The 19940-nt window shown below is 58.3% G+C and overlaps 1 protein-coding gene across 2 annotated transcripts; it reads right to left on the minus strand.

The window, feature by feature from the left end:
- Nucleotides 1-5549: 5549 nt before the first annotated feature.
- CFAP410 (cilia and flagella associated protein 410) lies at nucleotides 5550-15703 on the minus strand. Of its 2 annotated transcripts, none has more exons than XM_020883597.2 (7): nucleotides 15410-15703; nucleotides 13611-13629; nucleotides 12197-12243; nucleotides 9419-9648; nucleotides 9071-9242; nucleotides 8046-8136; nucleotides 5550-5980 (listed from the first exon to the last, which is right to left on the minus strand). In XM_020883597.2, exons 1-7 carry the CDS (start codon nucleotides 15484-15486, stop codon nucleotides 5849-5851), a joined length of 768 nt encoding a protein of 255 aa, XP_020739256.2. In that variant the 5' UTR covers nucleotides 15487-15703; the 3' UTR covers nucleotides 5550-5848. The 2 variants fall into 2 exon arrangements, with proteins under 2 accessions (XP_020739256.2, XP_020739255.2); XM_020883596.2 differs by having other exon boundaries at nucleotides 8046-8139.
- Between the last annotated feature and the right edge of the window lie 4237 nt (nucleotides 15704-19940).

The following is a 19940-nucleotide window of genomic DNA, read 5'->3' on the forward strand; positions in this document are numbered from 1 at the left end:
GGGCTGGTCATCCCTGGACCTGTACGCATGAGTCTGGGGTCCTCCTTTGGCCCCTGGGCTGAGGCTGTCTCAGGGACGTGCGTCTCCTGGGGCCACACCCCTTCCCTGGACCAGCAGCTCCTCACCCTTGTCTGTGTGGTGACCTGACCCCCACACCAGTCTTGGGAGGACTTCTGAGTCTGACCTGGAATGTTCCCCAGACTCTGCCTGGGCTGGGGTCTCAGAAGCAGAGCCAAGGACCCTGGGACAGGTGGTGGTGGGAGGGACCACCCAGGAGACACTGGTGGGGGGGCTGGGAGGCAGCTAGACACTTGTCACCACTGGGGGCTATGGGTGGGCTGAGCCTTAGAAGTCCCTGGCTTGTGATAGCGCCTGGCTCCACAGCAGATGCCAGCAAGGCGCCGAGAGGAGGACAAGCTGGATGTGGACCACACGGCTGCGCTTGGAGTCCCTGTCACCTCTGAGCAGGCTGCCAATCCACACGTTTCCACAGCGGTCACCTGGGTACTTCATCCAAGGCTGTTCCGCCTGCACTCTTGCCCTTGGCACCCACAGAAGGTCAGATGAGGTTTTTTGGGGAGGCCTTGACCTTGGAGGGCCTGCAGGCCCAATTAGGGGGTCCCCAGGTTGGGGGGCCTCCTGGTCAGGTCTCAACTGGCTGACCGGCTCTAGGGCCGAGGCTGGGGCCCACCTTCTCTGGTTCCTTCATGTCCCCACAGACCCTGGGTTTTTCCAGGATTTTCAGGTTGGTCTTGCTTAAATGGGCAGAGTCTGCTGATGCTGGTGAAACCCTGGAATATTGGCCTCACAGGCTCTTTCTCACTTCTCCAGGCTGGGCACTGGGTGTCCTGGGATGGCCCGGCCCCTATCACTGCAGGGGTCAAGGGGATCTGGGCACGGATGAGGCCAGCACTGGGCAGTGCCTGGGCCAGCGTGGCATCCTGGCAGGCAGCTGTTGCCTCAGCAGCAGGGGAGGACCCAGCCCCATGCTGGCCTCTGCCAGCTAGGACAGGTCCTCTGGGCCTGCCACCTGCCTCCTTGGAGCCGCTCAGCCTCCCTCCTTGGGGCATGTCAGTGCGGGGTACATAGGAAGCTGCCTCATAGGCTGAAGGATGTCAGCAATGCCACCGGCCACCTGACCTGCAGCCGGGAAGCTGAGGGTGAGACTGCAGCTGCTGCAGGAGAGCCTAGGGGTCCGGCCCAACCACTGTTCTGCTCCTCCCCATCACCCACTTTCCTCCTCTCAGCCAGCCCTGGGCTCCCCAAGCAAAGGGGCCTCCCTGTTTGGCCAGGTATGGTCTCACCAGGACCTCAATCCCACTGAGCTGCCTGTCGACATAATTCCAGTGTTTGCTGCTCCTGAGCTCAGGGAGGGAGGGACCACGGCCTCCTTAGCCCTGATCTGAGGATGCCTGTCAGGGGAACTGAGGTCACCCGATCAGGGCAAGCCCACAGGACACTCCTTTCATTAGGCAGAGCCCCCTGATGAGGGGCTTCCCTGGTGGCTCAGCTGGTAAAGAATCTGCCTGCAATGCAGGAGACCTGGGTTCGATTCCTGGGTTGAGAAGATTCCCCCGGAAAAGGGAAAGGCTACCCACTCCAGGATTCTGGCCTGGAGAATTCCTTGGTCGCAAAGAGTTGGACAAGACTGAGCGACTTTCACTTTTCACTTTCACCTGATGAGGGCCATCACTACATCTGTGAACCTCTTCACCTTGGCCATATAAGGCAGCATATCCACACTCAGATTGCCCTCCCACTTAGGGGTGGGGTCTTGTCTGGTGGAAACACCAGGGGTCAGGACCTTGGGGCACCTGGGAATCCCGCCCCCTCCCCCAGACAACAAGCGCGGGCCTCACTTGCAGGGGAGTGTGTGCGCTGCAGTTTCTCAGAACAGGGTGGGGTGCTGTGTACGGCCAAGGACACGCCACAGGGGACACAGCTGGTCGGAGGGGCTGCGGGCCCAGGAGCAGGGTGAGCCAGAGGCCACGCATCACCCTCTGGCTGCCTGAGGCTGGGGAGAGGCCTGGGAGGGGCTGAGGGAGGTCTGCTGCACACAGGGGTGCTGGGCAGGCATCCATGTGGTCCAGAGAGCAGGGGCGATCACTTTCCCACCTTGGGAAGCAGCCTGAACTCCCGGTGCCCACAACTCCTGCTCAGCCGCCTTGGTCTAGGGCCACCGCGCTGGAAGGGAGGGGAGCATTTGAACCCAGAGCCCCTCTCAACACTGACAGCTGCCCCCTGGCCCAGGGCGATCCTGGAGGGCAGCTCTCCCCAAGCCACACCCCCTCCCTGAGCCTGGTGCCCACTGCGGAGGCAGCCAGGAAAGGCTCTGGGACGCATGCAACCACAAGTGCATTGTTTTTCTGTCTCAGCCTTCTCGAGCTCGTTCTCACTATGTGAAGACTATTATTTCAGGCCCTACCAAACCCTGCTATTTCCACGAGGTTTCCAAGGAAGGCAGCCCATGAGTCATTCTTGCGGGGGTGATGGAACTTTGAACAGCATCCACCGAAGCAGACGTTTGTGCAGCAGGTTTAACTAGAGCCCTTCTCTGTAATTCTGCCGGCGGCAGGCTCAGCAGACTCAGCTGGAGAGTGTTCTGGATGGTCGTTCCAGAGGCTTCTGCACAGGTGCACTCCGATGGGGCAGTGGGACGGACCTCCCCGAGGGCCTAAGTGCAGGGGGCGGGAGAGGCCCTCAGACTCTGTTGCAGAGCCCGGACAGTCCGGCCAGGGGACATCAAGGCCACAGGCAGCATGTTTGTCTCAGTCTGATGGTCAGGTTGGGATGCCCACCTGTCAGGGTGCTCGGCTGTCAGCAGTCCCGCCCACCAGGTGTGTGGGGAGAGTGAGTGACACCAGGGGACATCAAGGCCACAGGCAGTGTCTGTCTCAGAGTGATGGTCGAGTTGGGGTACCCATCCATCGGGGTCCTCACCTGTCGGCCGTCCCGCCCACTGGGTGTGTGGGGATGGTGAGTGACACTGTCTTGACTTTCCTACTTGTTGACATCTTGAGGAAGTGTTGACGCAGACACTACACCCCTGGCCTGGCTAAGGTTCATAGATTTGTCTCTTCAATCCTGCTCCACCCACCTACCAGTCCCCTGAGGAGGGGGACAGGTATCTGTGGGGCTCCTCAGGCCAAGCCGTGGCCATCCAACTCTCTTGCATGATGCTGTGATGGGCAGCTTTGCCTTTATGCAGAAACAGTGTTTTTCCCTAATGTCAAAAGTGACAGGCCTGCAGAAACAGAAAGAAACCGACTTCCCAGGGAGCAGGCCCCTTGTTGAACAAGCATGAAGACTCTCAGGTTGGTGACAGCAGAGTGCAGACCCAGCTCGGGGTCCCACGTGCCCTTGAGGTTCCGGCTGGCTGAGTAGCCCGAGGAGCGTAGGGCAGGAACGACTCTCATGCTGGCAGTACGGTTGGCCTCACTCAACCGGGACACCGTGCACTGCCACTCCCAGCTGGGCTGGCACTCTTCTTGGCCCGAGAAGATCTGGCGGGTGCCACGGTCGCATCTTGCCTGCACGGCATAGCCAGATCCTCCCAGGCTTTGGCGGGTCCCTTCGGAACCACAGGCTTCCCAGGAAGATCCTGGAGCCAGTGTCCATTCACCCTGGAGAACCACTGTCCTGGGAGGATGCTGGCAGTAGGACCCCTTGTTTGTTGTTTGTTTCCCAGCTTGATGGGGGACCTGTGAGTGTCCCATGGGCTCAGGGATGGAGGCATCCATGAGTGCAGCCCCAGGGGACGACTATCAGAGGGTGGCCCAGCGTCCTCTTGCAAACAGGGCAGCCCTGGGCTTGGGGACATGGTGGGTCAGTGGCCCCTGGAAGGCTTGTTCCCTCCTGCTCCTTCTGGAAGGTTCCCCCAGTCAACATGATCAGAGGGCACGCTGAGAGTGTCTCCCCAGAACTCAGAGCTCCCCTCCTGACTCACCGTGGGGGTGGGCAGGGCAGAGGGAGGGTCTGCAGCTCAAAACTGCTGTAGGGGCTTCTGGGGTCCCCACCCACCTGGCAGTCTGAGATGGATGTCACCTCCACGTGGGAGGCTCTGGTGGGGGGACATCAGCCATCCCCTGGCTCTGGCTGCACTGTGGCCTGGCCCAGTCAGTGCCACAGCCAGGTCAGGCCCAGACCCCACTTGTCCTGCCAGATGAATGTTGGGCTCTCCATGAAGCATGCTGGCAACTGGCTTAGTGGACCCTGAGGTGGGTCTGAGATAGTGACTGCCCTTGTTCCTGCTCAGCAGCTCACGGGGAGTGTGTGGTGCATGGCTGGCCTCCAGTGACAGACTTCAGATGAACGATGTGTCCTGTTGGGTCTCAGCCCTCCGCTCCATAACTGGGACCAGCAGGACACACACACAGGGTGTAACGCCAACACCTGCTTTGCTCAGAAACCCTGCTCTCAATGTCACCTGGGGACAAGCTCAGAGTAGGGGCTGTGACGTGAACGTTTACTATCGGAGGCCTGGGATCCAGGCCAGGGGTAGAAGCGCTTTGTCCTCAGTCCAGCCTGAGGGCTTTGAAAGGGCACTGAGTAGGCAGGTGGCTGAGTGGGACAGTGAGTTGATGGGAGGCCCTGACTAGGGAGTCAGAGGTGGGATATGGGGGCGATGAAGAGTCAAGGGGCTGAGGCGGGTATTCATTCCAACCAGGGTGCAAGTCAAGGGTCCCCAGCTGAGGTGTACCAGGTCATGGGGCTGGCGTGGTGGGTGTGAGCAGTGCCCGGTGGGTGGGGAGAGGGAGGGTGTTAATATCACACAAACACACCCAGCTTGTTCTCATCAGGATGGACTTTATTGAGAACATCCAACATCTCATAATTACAAGAGAAGGCACGTGCATGGCAGTGGCCATCCGTTCTGGATGCCCTCACGTGGCGAATCCCCACTGCCCAAGGCCAGAGCCCACCCTTGCCCTGAGAACTACAGGGGGCCCCACAGGTGAACCACCCTCCCAGGGGAGATGAGCCTCAGTGGGTGCAGCTACCTCTTCCCAGAGTCAGGGGTCTTCCAGGTGCTCAGCCAGCCCCCCCTGGGTTTGTGCACCCTCAGATCCCACTAGACACCAGTGCCCACTTCCACCCCAGCAAGAACAGGCAGGCACTCCCTAATGGGTCAGAGGGCCCCTCCTCCCACTGCACTGTGGCCCCAGGACAGCCCCTGGGACCGCGGCTTCCTCTCCAACGATGCTTCCCAACAGAAGAAAACCTAAGGCATGGTTTCCAGAAGCTGTCCCTTCCCATGCAGCTGCTGCTTCTGACCGGTTCCCCGTCCAGCCCCTCATGCAGGGGCAGCATAGACCCCTGCATCATGTGGGGCTCTTGACAATGGACACAAAGTGCCTTGCAGACAAAATGTCCTGGAGGCGGCAGGCGGCCTGTCCCTACGGCTGCCTTCATTCTGGAAGTTCCCTGTGGTTGACAGAAATCCATCCCGTGACTGAGTCACAACTGGCATGGAGAAAACATGTGAGCAATGCCCTCACCTTAACAAGAGTGAACCTGTCATGGAGGACACGCCTGCTCCCACACCAGACTTCAGGAAAGCATTTATTAGGATGGCCGCAAAGCCCACCCTGAGGAGGAGCCACACGAACGTGGTCCTGGGAGACAGGAGGCACCCAGCCATGACCCTCCCAGCGGAGGGCACAGGGCGGTCTACCCAGCAGCCTCTCCTGCCCCTGCCGGGTGCCGTCTACAAGAGTCCAGCTTCCCAGGGATGCAGCCCTGTGCCTGGGCTCAGCCTGGGGTTGTCCAGCAGAGGCTGTGGCTGGGAGCCCCCTTCCCAGGTTCGGGAAGACACTGGGCTTCAGCGCAGGGTCCCGCTGACTTGGGGTCACTCCATGCCCTCCTGCAACTCCTGCTTGTGCAGGGCCTGGAGCCGGCTGACCACGGTCTGGTGGACGGCCTCCAGTCCCTCGATGTCCAGCTCGCGCAGCAGCATCAGGATGGCCGTCAGGACATTGTTCTGGGGACACAGAGAGTCACTGCCTGAGTGCCACACCTGTGACACTGGGCCACCCACACTACACACACACACACACATCACCAGAGCACAGCCTTCAGAGGGGCAGCCTTCCAGACAGACCCGGGCGGACAGAAGCCGTGGCTATAGCTGGGGTACAGCGCTTGTCACCTGCGGGGACTTCCTATGAACTGACTCACCTCCTGCTCACAGCCCTGAGGCCCAGAGAAGCTGAGTAATGGGTCCTCATCACACAGCTGGTCAGCAATAGAGCAGAGACCAGAAGCAGGTGATCAGTAACATGTGCTCAAGTGCACATGGGGTTAGTGTGCGATGCACACACATGTCCACATGACCACACCTGGGTTCCATCTGCATTTGAGCAGGGAAACGCCGCTTCTACTGGGAAAATCCGGGAAGGATTTTACACAAAGGGGCTATTTGAGCTGATCCTTCTTGTGGGATGACTGGAGGGATGGCCACAAATCAGAGCACGTGGCCCATGTGGACACGCTTGGGATGCTGGCCCCTGGCCTCTGCAATGCCCTAAGGCTCCTGCTCCCTCAAATCTCTCTAGCTCCCCGTGTTCCCAGGTCTTCCTGGCCACCAGCACCCACACTCAGAAGCTTGTGGGGGGCTGGATGCCATAGGGCCACCCAGCCTGGGTGACCACAGGGACCCCTGGAAGCAGGGCCAGACCCTTCTGTCCTCTGCTTTCAGAGCAAGCATCCTGTTTGAACAGGTATGATAGTCTTTTGCATGTATCTATGGCAGGCACGGAGTTGAACCAGTACCTTCAATCCCTGGTCCACTCTCCTCGGCAGAGGCCCTGCCATGGGGGTGGGGTGGGGAGCTCCTGGCCTCAGCCCAGCCGCTGGGCAGACCTGCCACCAGCGACAGAACACACCTTGGGCTCCTCCTGAGACATGTGGAAGGTGTGTGCAGGGACCCGGAGCTGTCCACACAGCCACCTCGTGGAAGAGCAGGCTGTGGTCCCAGGGGGCAGTGGCCCTCTGGGGCGGGGCCGGGTGAAGGAGACTGGCCATAGGCCCACCGACTGCTCTCTGCGTTGGCCTTTGGCCTGCGGTCACACCCACCGCAGCCCTGGGGGGACGCCTTCTGGAGGGACACGGCCTCAGTGTGTCCACCTCTGCACCTCCGGTGAGCTCTGCACCCATTTCAAGCTGCCGCTGCACACATGAGTGAGGAAGGCCCCGCTGTGGCTTCCCTCACCCACAGGGAGGTCACAGCACCCTACAGCGTGGGTCAGGCCGAGCAGGGGCTGGAGCAGGTGCTAGGGGGTCCTGGCCATTCCCACAGACCCTGGTCCTGTTCGGACAGCCCCTCCCCCCGTGCCCAGGTGGCGAGGTCCCCTCCAAGTTCTCCCTGCCAAAGACCGGGTCAGGGGATGGCTCCGAACCTGCTGGGGGGAGGGGCACACAGGGAAGCTGCTGTGCCGGCCAGAGGACACGGAGCGAGAAACGGCTCTGCCCTCGGAGGCAGGGTGGCCCGTGAGCGGGGACGAGCCCGGGCGCAAGCCGCAGCGACTCGAGCAGCAGATGGAGACCCTGGAGGGAGCTGGTCTTCACCCATGTACCCCTGCCGCCCATGTGACCTACGCTCAGCCAACATCCGTGACCCTCACAGGGGAGCCTGTGGAGCCCAGGGGCCCACCGCGTGGTCCCCGCACAGGGACACTGCCCCGCCCCTGCCCCCACCGGAGCATCCCCACTTCCGACAGCAGGCGGGAGGGCTCTTCCCAAGCAGCAACCTCTCTGGGTCAAGCACTGCCACAGTGACCTTTCCACCCCCCAGGACCGCCCTCGGCACAGCCCCCGGTGCTGGGGACCCCACCGCCCACACAGCCCCCTCTGCTCGCCACGTCTGACCAGCTTAGATCTGGACACAGACATTGGACCCAGATGGCTGGCATCCCACCCCCAGGACCTGGCTTTGTGCTTCACTGCAGTGTCTTCAGCCCCGTCCCTCAGCTCTCAGCCCCCAGTGTCCACATTCTGCAGAGGGGGAACCAGGGCCACCTCCGGCCAGGTGGCCTCATCACACTCACCCTGCTCGCGCGACTGCCTGCAGCCTCCCGCTGTGAGAATGGAGGAAACCGGTCCCGGGAGGTGGGCTTCAGGCCACGCTGCCCCTGGTCGCTGCTGGCAGGAGGAGGACAGCGGGGCATGAGGCCTGAGGCGACTGGAGCCCAGCCCTCACCGTCCACACATCTGTGGGTCCGGGCCTGGCGCCCCAGGGCCCAGGGAGGAGAAGACTCCTAAAAGTAGACCCTGCCCACCTGCAGGGAAACCGCCACTCCAGACTCTGCTTCTGGGGTTTGGGAGCAGTGGACAGGGGGGTGGGGCAGCATGACTTCTCTCAGCCCTGGGGTCACCTCCCTCCCCCTGGAGCTCACACGGGACAGGGGCACTAACACACATGACAATGTGAGCCCCAGACATGGAGGGGGGCCTGCAGCTGCCCCTGCCAGGCGACAGCCACGTGCCTTCCTGCCATGCCACAGGACAGCCACGCACCCTCCTGCCACGCCAAGGGACAGCCACATACCCTCCTGCCACGCTGCGGGAGAGCCATGTGCCCTCCTGCCACGCCGCAGGACAGCCACGTGCCCTCCTGCCATGCCGTGGGACAGCCAGCAGGTGGCCCTCATTTGTGAGTGGATGCCTGGCCTGGGGCCCGCTGAGAACAATGGTCTTCACCATGTTCCCCCGTCCAGTTTCTGCCCACAAACATCCATCAGCCGAGGTGCCCTGTGGGTCAGAAAGGGCCCTTCCTTGGCCTGCATGCCCTGCCATCCCCAGGACTCCTGACCAGTGGCTTGGGTGGCCAGGGCCACAGGGTTTCCCTCCCGTGCAGCCAGCTCCATATCTCCACCAGCTCACTGCCCAAGTCCACTGCTCCCCAGAAGGGCTGGTCTTGCACTTGGCATGAGCTGCCTGCCCTGAGCCTTCTCTCAGCCATGCGGCTGACACCAGGCAGGGGCCCAGAGACAGACCAGAAACAAGCACACACAGCCCACCCCCAGCCCTGGAAGTGCAGTCGCGGGAGGGCCGGGAGGCCCCCAGGCCACACCTGGCCTCCCCCTCGCCGAGGCTCAGGGGATCCTGTGTCGTCTCAGTGGCGGCATCCACAGCACTCGGGGTGTAGGACAGCTCAGGTGGGCTGCTCCCCAAGTCCTCTCTGCTGGGGGCCGTGACCTCCTCTCCCTCCATCAGCGCCCGGGACACCTCTTCCTCCGTCACAGCTGGGGGGCGGGGGGGGGCAGTGCAGAAGCATCAGTGGCTTCACCGCACATGAGCCCACCCGGCCCAGCCTGGCTGTCCCCTCGGCTCAGCACGGTCCCCTTTGGAGAGGTGGCTCAGCCCTCAGGCTGGCCTCTCGGGCACCTGTGATGGGGCGGGGGGATGTAAGGGCACCCACCCTGGTTGTCCAGCTTCTGCAGCTGCGGCAGGGTGCGCAGGACGGTCATGCGGTAGAGGTGGGGGCAGGTGCCACAGCAGGGGTTCTCGGCCAGCCAGAGCACGCGCAGGCGCGGGAGGCCCTTCAGGTGGATGAGCTCTGCCAGGCTGGGGATGCGGTTCTTGCGCAGGTACAGCTCGCTCAGCTGCCGGCAGCGGCTCACGGGCTCCAGGCTGGAGATGCTGTTGACACTGTGTGGACGCAGCCATCAGCGCTGGCCCGGGGCCCCCACCCCTCCACGCAGATGAGCGCTGCCAGCCAGTACCCACCTGCCCTCTCCTTAGGGTGTAGGGCAAGGGAGCCCCCAGGTCCAAGAGAAAGCTTCACCCTCCAGCTGCAGTGGGAGTGGCAGCCCCTACTCTGTTGAGGCTGTGAGGAGTCCATGTCGGGGTGGGAGTCCTCCCCCTGACAGGACAGGGGACTGAGGACTCCGTGGGATACACCAGTGAGCCCAAAACGGGCAGTAGCCAGGAAAACCCATGGTGAACGTAAGCAAGCCCATTCAAGCCCCACATGACCAAGACCTTAGCACTGAACTTCCAAACCCCATGTTCACAGAAGAATTTACTACAGAATTAAACTGAGAGAACAGGAAAGAGGAAATCACCCAGACACCAGGCAGAGACCTGAAGGTTTGAGCTGACAGAGCAAGGTCACCTCCTGCACACCCAGAAGGACCAGCCGTGAATGCAGGCTCAGTTTGAGGGGGGTGGCTGACCATAAGCCTCAGGCCGTGCAGGACCTGCCCGTCCTGCCAGACTGTCTGGACCACTCTCCATTGGATGCTGGGCTGGGCTGGGCAGGGACGTCCTCACACGTCCCGAGCATCACTGCCACCACACCTGACACTGTCACTGAAGCAGCGACAAGGGTGCCACCGTCTCAGCACAAGTGAACCCAGGCTCTGGGACCCTCGCAATGGGGGAGCCACACAAGCCTTCGGGCTGGAGGCTTGAGGTCGAGGGCTTCAGCTGGCAGGGGCTGAGAGACCCCTCCTTGACCACAGGGCTATGGCTGCTGTTGCTACAGACCCACACATTGGATCTGTATACATTGGACACTGTATGTCCCCAGAGCCATATACTCAGATCCTGACCCCCAGTGCAGTGGTGTGAGGAGGCGGGCCCCCCATGAGTGGGGCCAGCGCTCTTATGAAACGGACCCCCAGAGCTGTCCGAACCTTCCACCAGGTGAGGACACAGGGCACCCTCCCCAGACACTGGTCTTGGACTTGTGGCCTCTGAACTATGAGGGACAAATGCCTGTGAAATCCCATTAGAGCAGCCAGACCCGAATAAGCCTGCCCACCCACGGGCACTGAGACCAAACCAAAACGACATCACATAGGACTGCTGTCCAGTGGCCTGGGAATGGCGGCTTAGCCGCAGGGCCCCCCAGTTCCAGCAGGGATAGAAGTCCAGGCCACAACCCCGGGCACTGTCCCGCTTCAGGCCGCAGCGATGAGAACCCCTGTGGTACGAGGGGCCTCGGGCTCAGAGGCTGGGGACTTGCCCCAGAGCCCTCGGACAGTGCTTGGCAGAGACGGGGTTAAGTCCACGCCTGCTCCAAGTTTCCTACTATTTGGGGAATGACAGGTAAGGCCTTCTAGGCGCACATGCCCCTGACTGTCAGCTTCACTGACAATCATGACAGGTAAGTGACAGCAGACGCTAGGCGCTTGCACACACTGGCTGCTCCATCTTCCCCACTGCATCCCCTCCTCCTCACCCCCCACCTCTACAGTCACTGTCTTACAGCTGGGGGAGCTGAGGCACAAGGGCTGAGCTGGGCCCAGGCAGGGAAGGGGGCTCCGGGCCCACTCCTTCATTCATTCCTTCATCCTGCAAGCAGGTGCCAGCCCCAGCCTGTCGGGTCAGGGCTGGGGGTGGGTGAGCACAAGGTGGGTAGCAGAAGGCACCCAGGGTGACCCCTGAAGGCACAAAGGACAAGCGGGGTCTCAGGAAGGACAGGGTGGCCAGTGTGATGAGGAAGGTAAGTCTCAGGGGTAAGTCTCCCCTGCATGGGACCCAGGTCACTCATGTGACCCCACATGACCCCACACACAGGGCGACTCCCGAGACCTTCTGAGCTGCCAAGCAAGGAGTTAGCCTTCATTGCAGCGCTTCAATCTCCACAAGGTTTACATGTGGGGACCTGCAGAAAGCACTCCAGCATCTGCAGGGACAGCCTCCTCCCCAGACCCAGAGTGGGTGGGTCAGAGTTCAGGTGGGGCGAGACTTCCTCCTTCCCTCACCTTCCAAATGCCCCCACCCTACCCGGAGCCTGGAGCCCCAAAGGCAGCATTTGGCTCATCCAAGCTTTCCTTAAAAGGTGTATGACCCTGGAAGAGTAACTATTATCAACGACAGACCATGCAGTGCAGGAAGTTGGCAGAGCTCCGGGCACTGATGGGACCAGGAGGGAGACAAAGCTGGCACTGGGGGCGCTGGGACAGACACAACCACTCTGGGGTGGCACCCCATGACCCTGGGACAGGCAGGGCAAGCTCAGGGGGAGGCCTGGGTGCCCTCCAGGAAGGAGGGCAGAGCTAAGGAGCAGCTAAGCCCTGGTGCCACCTCAGTGTGGCCTGCAGAAGTAGTCCTCCCAGACCACGGTTGGGAGTTATCAAAGGATAATCAGTTATTCAGGTTATTGACCAGCCCACGGGAGGGATCTGGACACTCTCCTCATCTTCCAGCCCCGGTGACTTAGGAGGGATGGCCAGCCTGGGTTCAGTACCTGAGGGTGATCACTTCCAGGCTGGGCATTTCCCGGCAAATGGAGATCTACAAAGGAAAAGAAAGTGACTGCAAACATCACGGGATGCTGGCATGTGACATCACACCTCTCCAGCAGCCAAGAGAACCCAGGGGGAGCTGCTGCCCAACCCCTGTCAAGGGCCCAAGCGGAGAAGCCTCCCCTCTCCCAACTAGGAATACGCAGGGCTTTGCAGCCCACTCCCCTCTGCAGCCTAGACGTCCCCACTGCCTGATGGAAAAATGGCACCCTTTCCACAACTCCAACCAGCATCATTACCACCAAATGCTGGCAGCCATCGAGATGGGGCATTCCTAATTGTAGATATCCTTAAAGGATCTCACTGAGGAGATCTCAACGGACAGAGAGCCTTTCTCTCTACTGTCCCTGACATCCAAGAAAGGACAGAAGCCCCTTCTTGCCAACAGAACTGTTCTGATATGGAGACAGGCTCAAAACTAGACCTGAGAGCGTGTTAACACTGACTTGGGGGAAAGGGGCAGTGGGGCACAGGCTGGTCCACGAAGACCCTGTAACCTGCAAGGCTGATGAGCAGTGGAGCCCCGAATATGTGTGTGTGTGTCTGCCAGACATTGGGCATGGAGCCAGAGGGGCCTCCTGACATCAACAAGCTGTCTGGTCAGAATGCTTCACATTTGCAGTGGATCTGTTTTCTGCTACAGTAGTGTTTTGCTTTGTTTTTGCCACTACAGAATCAGGTGCAACAGGCTTTTCTGGAGGGTTCCAATACTCAGAATGTCCAACTTTGCTTTTCAGGACAGGTACAGTTCAAGTTACAAAACAGAAGTCAATAAGAACCAACTGCTGGGCACCACACTCTGTGTGAGATGGAGACATTCATCCCAGGACTGGGGGGTGGGGGTGGAGGTTGGAGTTTGGAAGAAAACGAGTCAGAGACACTCAGCTCTGCCAAGCTCCTCTCTCTGCCCCTGCCTGGCCCTCATCTATTCCTGCCACGGGAATAGGGGGTGAAGATGGATCTAACCAGGGAAGGGACTGAAGTGAGGAACCTCCTTAGGGACATGAAGTCCAAGAACCTATTAAAAAATTTAAAAAACACCCCCTCCCCCAAGCCAAATGCACTGCTCCTTAAAGTCAACCAAGCCTGTGGGGCCCTTCCTCAGGTGGGAGAGGTTTGCATCCTGGATTAGCCCCCTCCTCTGTGAGGCCTGCTTCTCATCCGCAGGAGGATGTGTGAAGGGATTTCGGAATTAACTTGGGGCTATAGAACCTCTTTTCACAAGTGGTTCTTCCTTACTAGAGCTGCTAAAGTAACAAATGGACAGGGGCCTGGATGGGATGGGTGTGGATCTGTCCACTTAACCCTCCTCTGAGGGATCAGGGACCATTTGGAGATGATCAGCATGGTACTTACATCAGTGAGACGGCTGCCCCTGGGGAGAGAAAAGACATATGCACTTTTAGTTTGTCCAAGCTGAATAAAAAAACTAAAAACAAAAATTAATGACAAACGTCTACAAACTTTAAGAGTCTACGACTTTGGACTCCCCTGGTGGTACAGTGGATAAGAATCCGCCTGCCAGTGCAAGAGACATGGGTTCCACCCCTGGTCTGGGAAGATTCCACATGTAAGTAAGCTTGTGCACTGTAACTATAGAGCCTGTGCTCTAGAGTCCATGAGCTGCAGCCCAGGTGCCTACAGCCCATGCTCTGCAACAAGTGAAGCCACTGCAATGAGAAAAGCCCACGTACTGCAACTAGAGGATAGCCCCCGCTTGCCACAACTACAGGAAAAGCCTGCATGTAGCAACAAAGGCCCAGCACAGCCAAAAGTTAAATACCTGCATTTTTAAAAAATAATCTATACGTGAAGAAAAAAAAAGGTCTATGATTTCAATGACAAAGAAAACTTTCCCAGATAACTGACAAAGGTGCCCAAAATAATTTCCTGGTTGATTTTGGACAAAACAATTTGATGCTGGCAGTTGCTCTTCAGACTAAGCAGTGGCAGAGGCTGCCCGATCTGAAGAACACAAAGACTTCCTCATTCTCAAGGCTGCTGTGCCCAGGAATAATTCCCTGACTAACAGACATAAACAAGGGAGTCTCTGTAACAGGACACGTTCAAAGGCTGAACGTATGATTTATGAAACACACTTCAGAAAGCCTGAAATGGGGTCGTTGTGCCTCCCTCCTGAGGGGAAGGCTGACTGCTCACGCAGAACAAAGGCATGCATTGTTGAAAACAAATGACAGGAATGCTGTGGCCAAAATACCAGATGTGCGGGGCAAAGAGAAAGGCTTTTAATGAGCAGGCAGATCTCACTGCAGTCGATCTGCCCGAAACCAGCAGGAGGATCATCCGCTTCTGGCTGAGTGCCAGCTGAACTGTCCAGGGCACGGAGGCACTCGGTGCCCTGCTTGGAGTCCCCAGTGAACACAGGGAGGCCTTTCAGGAGTTCCAGGAGCACTCGTGGTCCTTCCTTGGCTCAGCTAGCCCTGGCCACCCTGTCTTTGAGGCTGCACTGACCCCACAGCACCTGTATTTCCAACCATTATCTCCAAGACAGTGGGGACAATGCATCCCTACCCAGGGTTTAATTACAACAGTGTTTACTGAAGCATCACTTTGGAGTTTCAGTTTCCTTTCTTTGCCCTAGAAAGGGTGTTAACCACCTTGATCTCCCATCTCATCAGCAGGCTTGGCTCCCAGGACTGCTGGCAATTTCAGAAAAGACACCTCTCTACAGAGAACTGTCTGCCCCACTATAGCCATCTAGAAGCCCAAGAGCCAGTCTTCAAGGGAATTCCAATTGTCCTGTGCAAGGAGGGCAGGTTTGGAGCTGTGTGTGAAACACCACCGGTCAGGAGGGATGAAAATTCTGGAATGGTCTCGCCAAAGGCCCCCTGAGCTTATGGAACACCTCCCAAAGGCTGGGCGAACCAGACATGGGTCAGGAAAGTGAGGCCCAGGTGCCCCCCCCTCCCGCCCCCCAGATTCCAAGCCCCTGTGCATCCTCTGCAGGCCCTTGCAGGCCCCGCTCCAGAGAAGAGGTGGCGGGCAGGGGTCCCCGTTCCAGGGCGGAGGTTCTGGACAGGGGTCTCCATTCCTAGAAAGCTCTTCCCAGTCCTGCCCCAGGGCGGGGGTCCGGAGAAGGGCTGCCGGGCAGCGGGGAGGATGCGCCGGGACGGGCTCTGGCCTCTGGTCCTCACCAGCAGTTGAGCTTCCTCACGCTGTGAAGCTCCGAGGCCTTGGCCCGGGACAGGACCATCTTCCGGGTCAGCTTCATCGCGGCAGGCAGCCAGGACCCCAGACTCCTCTCAAACCTCTCGCTACCTCGGCGGATGTTGGCCAGGCCGGCGCGCGTCTCCAAGGGGCGGGGCCCGCGTCGTTAGGTGCGCGTCCTGAGAGCCCATTGGCCCCCTGTGAGGGGACGGGCCGGCGCGAGTGCAGTGGGGCAGCTTGGGCTTCCGCCTCGCGTCTTGGCTCCTCCCTCACTTGCTTCGACCAGCCCCTGGAGCCACTAGCCCCGTCCTGCGCGTGCGCAGTGATGGTGACGCAAGCTCTGACGTAGCTCTGCGGCGACCGGATTGGAAGCGCCAGACGGCTATGAGCGACGTCGCCAGAGTCTCAAATCCTAACCCAGGTCCCGATCCCCACCCCGAACCCCGAACTCCAACCCCTGGCCCCAGTCCTCGCCCCGAGGCTGGTGAGTTAGAAGTGATGGTCTCTTAACTGCCCTGAATTAGGCCCCTTCACTGAAGTGTTGAAACGAAAAATCTAGAAGAGTTTTAGGGCTGCGCTGATTCCTCTCCCTCTCAGCGTTTAAGCAAAGAAGGCAGGTGCCAAAGGTAACAGAGACCTCACAAGTAGTCAGACATTTTAGAAATCAAAGGGTTGCTTGGGTTGCAAAGTACATTAAAATAGGTGTCCGAGATCTCAGACCTCAGAGGTGACAAGACCAAACTCAGCCTCACCTCGGACACCTTTCTCACTGGACCCGGTTCCTGTGTTTGGCCTGTCCAGTCCAGTCTCAGCAAAGATCCTGTTGTCACCCCCACCCTGGTCTTTGCGTACCCTCATTGTCTGATTTTGTTCCTCTTCCCTCCCTCGCAAGTGGTATCTAATATTCTTGGCCTGTCATTTGTAAGATCCTCCGCTCTTGAGGTCTCCTCACTTCAGTTCAGTTCAGTCGCTCAGTCGTGTCCGACTCTTTGCGACCCAATGGACTGCAGCATGCCAGGCCTCCCTGTCCATCACCAACTCCCAGAGTTTCCTCAAACTCATGTCCATTGAGTCGGTGATGCCATCCAACCATCTCATCCTCTGTTGTCCCCTTCTCCTCCTGCCTTCAATGTTTCCCAGCATCAGGGTCTTTTCAAATGAGGCAGCTTTTCACATCAGGTGGCCAAAGTATTGGGGTTTCAGCTTCAACATCAGTCTTTCCAAATGAACATTCAGGACTGATCTCCTTTAGGATGGACTGGTTGGATCTCCTTGCAGTCCATGGGACTCGCAAGAGTCTTCTCCAACACCATAGTTCAAAAGCATCAATTCTTCAGTGCTCAGCTTTCTTTATAGTCCAGCTCTCCCATCCATACGTGACTACTGGAAAAACCATAGCCTGGACTAGACGGACTTTTGTTGGCAAAGTAATGTCTCTGCTTTTTAATATGCTCTCTAGGTTGATCTCCTAGTAACTTTCCATCCAATGTCCTCTCACTGCTCCTTATCTGTAAATCCCCCTATTCCTTGTTGAATTTGGAGTTGAGCTTGGGTCTAAGTGCAATAGTCTTGAATAAAGTCTTCCTTACCCTTTTAACAAGTGTCAGGATAATTTTTTTCTTTCACAAGTGTCAGAGGTGGCTTTGCCAGGGTGTCTCAGCAATATCCGAAGCCCAGGGTCCTGGAGACTGGTGGAGGACTTGCCTGTATGAGGGACTCCTGGCACAACCAGGGGCCGTGATTCAGTGGGGGAGAGTGGAATTTTGCTGTAGCCTGTTATGTTTATTATAAAGACAATACAGGGGATTCTAAAAGAGAACAGCATCCTTGCAGTAGTTTAAATGCTGCATTTCCTGTATTTCGTCCCGTGTGCTGTATTTTGCAGGGACATGTGGTGTTGCAAAGGGTTTATCAGTCAAGTCTTGGCCTGAGCCCCCCATCCATGCCTGGGTTCTTCTGTACAGTGGGTGGGCCCAGCAACAGTCTTAAGTGAGTAGAATCGGTGTGAGGAGTTGGGGCAGAGAGCACGGCCAGCTGGAGCACAGGTGTCCCAGACCCACATGCCACCTGCACTGGTTTACTAGCCTGTGTGGCCACACGGGGGCTCCTCTGATCAGCTGGTGAAGGATGGCTGGCTCAGTGCTAGCTGCAGGATGTCTCCCTCTGTTGGTCCCGAAAGACTCGTGAAGGCCAGTGCCCACAACAGGCAGCACTTTGAGCAGGGCGCTGGCCTGGGATTTGGTTTGATCCCGCTGAAGGTGTTAGTCAATCAGTCCAGACTCTTTATGACCCCATGGATTGTAACCTTCCCCAGGCTCCTCTTTCCATGGGATTCTCCAGGCAAGAATACTGGACTGGGTTGCCAGTCCCTTCTCCAGGGAATCTTCCCAACCCAGGGATTGAACCTGGTCTCCTGCATTGCAGGCAGATTCTTTACCATCTGAGCCACCAGGGAAAGCCCTTGATCCCTCTAGCAGGCTAGTGAGTCAGCCTGTTACTCCTTTGTGAGTTCCGGCAGGAGACTGCAACTCCTGGGTCAGAGGCAAAGGATGGCTTATTCCTCGTGGCACTGACACATATACATCAGCGACCCCACATCCGAGTTTCACAGGAGCGACTTGGTGGGCTCCATGAATGCTCACTGCCTGTGCCATGGGCGCACATGGTACCGAGAAGGATCAGGGAGCTGTGGATCCACCACTTTTCCAGCCAGTAGTGAGCGATCCCCATCTTTGTCCAGGGGTAATGACCCTCATGTCTCAAGGTTACCAGCTGTAGGAACAACCAAAGGAAACAGCCTTGCCACCTTGGCACACCAGCAAGACCTGTAGGTGAGCAAGAGTTCTAGGGGCCTGGCTGCCACGTGGAGTGCCTGTCCGTCTGCTCTGTGTGGAGGGCAGTGTGCCGATGTTGGATTGTGCATGGGCTCACCGGCAGGTAGGGATGGCCTGACCCCGCTGGTGGTGTTGGCGGGGGGGAGAAAAAGGAGAGAGATGGAGAATCAGGGCAAGGAGGTCTGGAAGGGGCACTAGGTGTAGGCTGGCAGGTGGATATGCTCATACCCTGCTGTGAGGCCGTGGGGCACCCACCATGGACGAGGCACTGGACAGCGGGTAGACAGCCCATCGATGACCGTCAGCCTCTTTCCTCAACCAGCCTGGTACTGGCTGGTGGGTCAGACAGGGTGTGACCAAGATGGAGGCTGAACACAGTATTGTCCCTCGGAGAGACTGGGCAGTGATGCGCTCCAGCGGGATGGACACGTTCTGGATCTGGGCTCAGCTTCCTGCCTGTGGGGACTCAGCCAGTACCACGGTCTTGGGGCTCATTGTGGTTTGATCCACCAGCACAGGATCGGTCCCACACCTCGCATCAGACTAGAGGACCCACTTCAGGGGCCCAAAGGCCCTTCGTGATCTGGCCCCCACCCCTTCCCCTCATCTCATGCCACACTCCCCTGGTGCACTTCCTGATGGTCCTCAAACATACAACTTGAGTTCACCTCAGGGCCTTTGCACCTGCTCTTCCCTGGATCCAGATGCCTTTCATTGATTGTTATGGCGTGATCCATTACTTCCTCAGAAAGTGGATCACTTCCTCTATCCACACTGCTGAGAAAGGCCTTCCCAGCTACCTTCCCACCAACACTGTGACCTCCAGTTCCTGTCCTGCTGACCTCAATGTTTATCATGTCCCTTGTGCTTTATGCCCTTCTCCCCGTGGACTGCGGGCCTGGGCTCTTCTCCCTGGAGCCCCAGCCCCTAGACATGGACTCCCTGTAGTAAGGCTTCAGGAGGTGCCTGTGGGCTGGCCGACTGATGAGCATGCAGGGTCTGCAGGTGCCTTCGATGCCAGTTCTGGCAGGTTCCCAAGTCACCACTCCCTCATCATCCACTGGGGGTGAGAAGATTTCCTTCTACGCTGGATCACAAAGTCTGCAAACACGTGGGAACTTGACACGATGCTTGGCGTGTGGGGGGCCCAGGCTGAGTGACTGAGCCTTTCTGCCCTCCTCCACTGACAGTGACTCTGGCTGGTGCAGAAAGCCATTGAGATGGACGGATGGACTCTGTGGCAAAACACAGGAAGGACTTGTAGAGAGAAGAGTGGCCTGTGTTTATTCATTTTATTCCATGTCCTGACTGTCTGGGTCATTTCCACCTCCATTCTCATCGCTGTCACTGCAGAATGTATGGGCAATCTGGTAGAACTTTCTAGAAGGGCACTCAGCCACTAGGGTGTCCACAGTCTTTACCATCCTGGGCAGCACACCATGCCCATTTATTTCCATGGGCAGTCTTTTCTGATTAGACGTTTCTAGAATGGAGGCCATCTTTTGACCTTATCAATGAAGTGATGAAGGAAAACAATGTTGTCCCCTAGCATGAAGCCCACTACTCTTCATCCTCTCTCTCAACCAGGGGTCAGCAACCTACAGCCCACAGGCCAGATCCAGCCACTGCCTGTTCTTGTAGATAAAGTTTTATTGACACATAGCCAGGCCCTCTGCTTGTTCTT

This window comes from Odocoileus virginianus, chromosome 4 (genome assembly GCF_023699985.2).
Source record: "Odocoileus virginianus isolate 20LAN1187 ecotype Illinois chromosome 4, Ovbor_1.2, whole genome shotgun sequence".
NCBI lineage: Eukaryota > Metazoa > Chordata > Mammalia > Artiodactyla > Cervidae > Odocoileus > Odocoileus virginianus.

Bases quoted from the DNA above. Each gene is read 5' to 3' on its own strand.
- CFAP410 (XM_020883596.2), bottom strand. From the start codon at position 15,486: ATGAAGCTGACCCGGAAGATGGTCCTGTCCCGGGCCAAGGCCTCGGAG. The intron at 9,649-12,196 runs GTACTGAACCCA...GCGTCCACACAG, and splicing joins CTGGAAGTGATCACCCTCAG to TGTCAACAGCATCTCCAGCC. The intron at 5,981-8,045 runs GTGAGTGTGATG...CTGTGTCCCCAG, and splicing joins CAGGCAGTCGCGCGAGCAGG to AACAATGTCCTGACGGCCAT.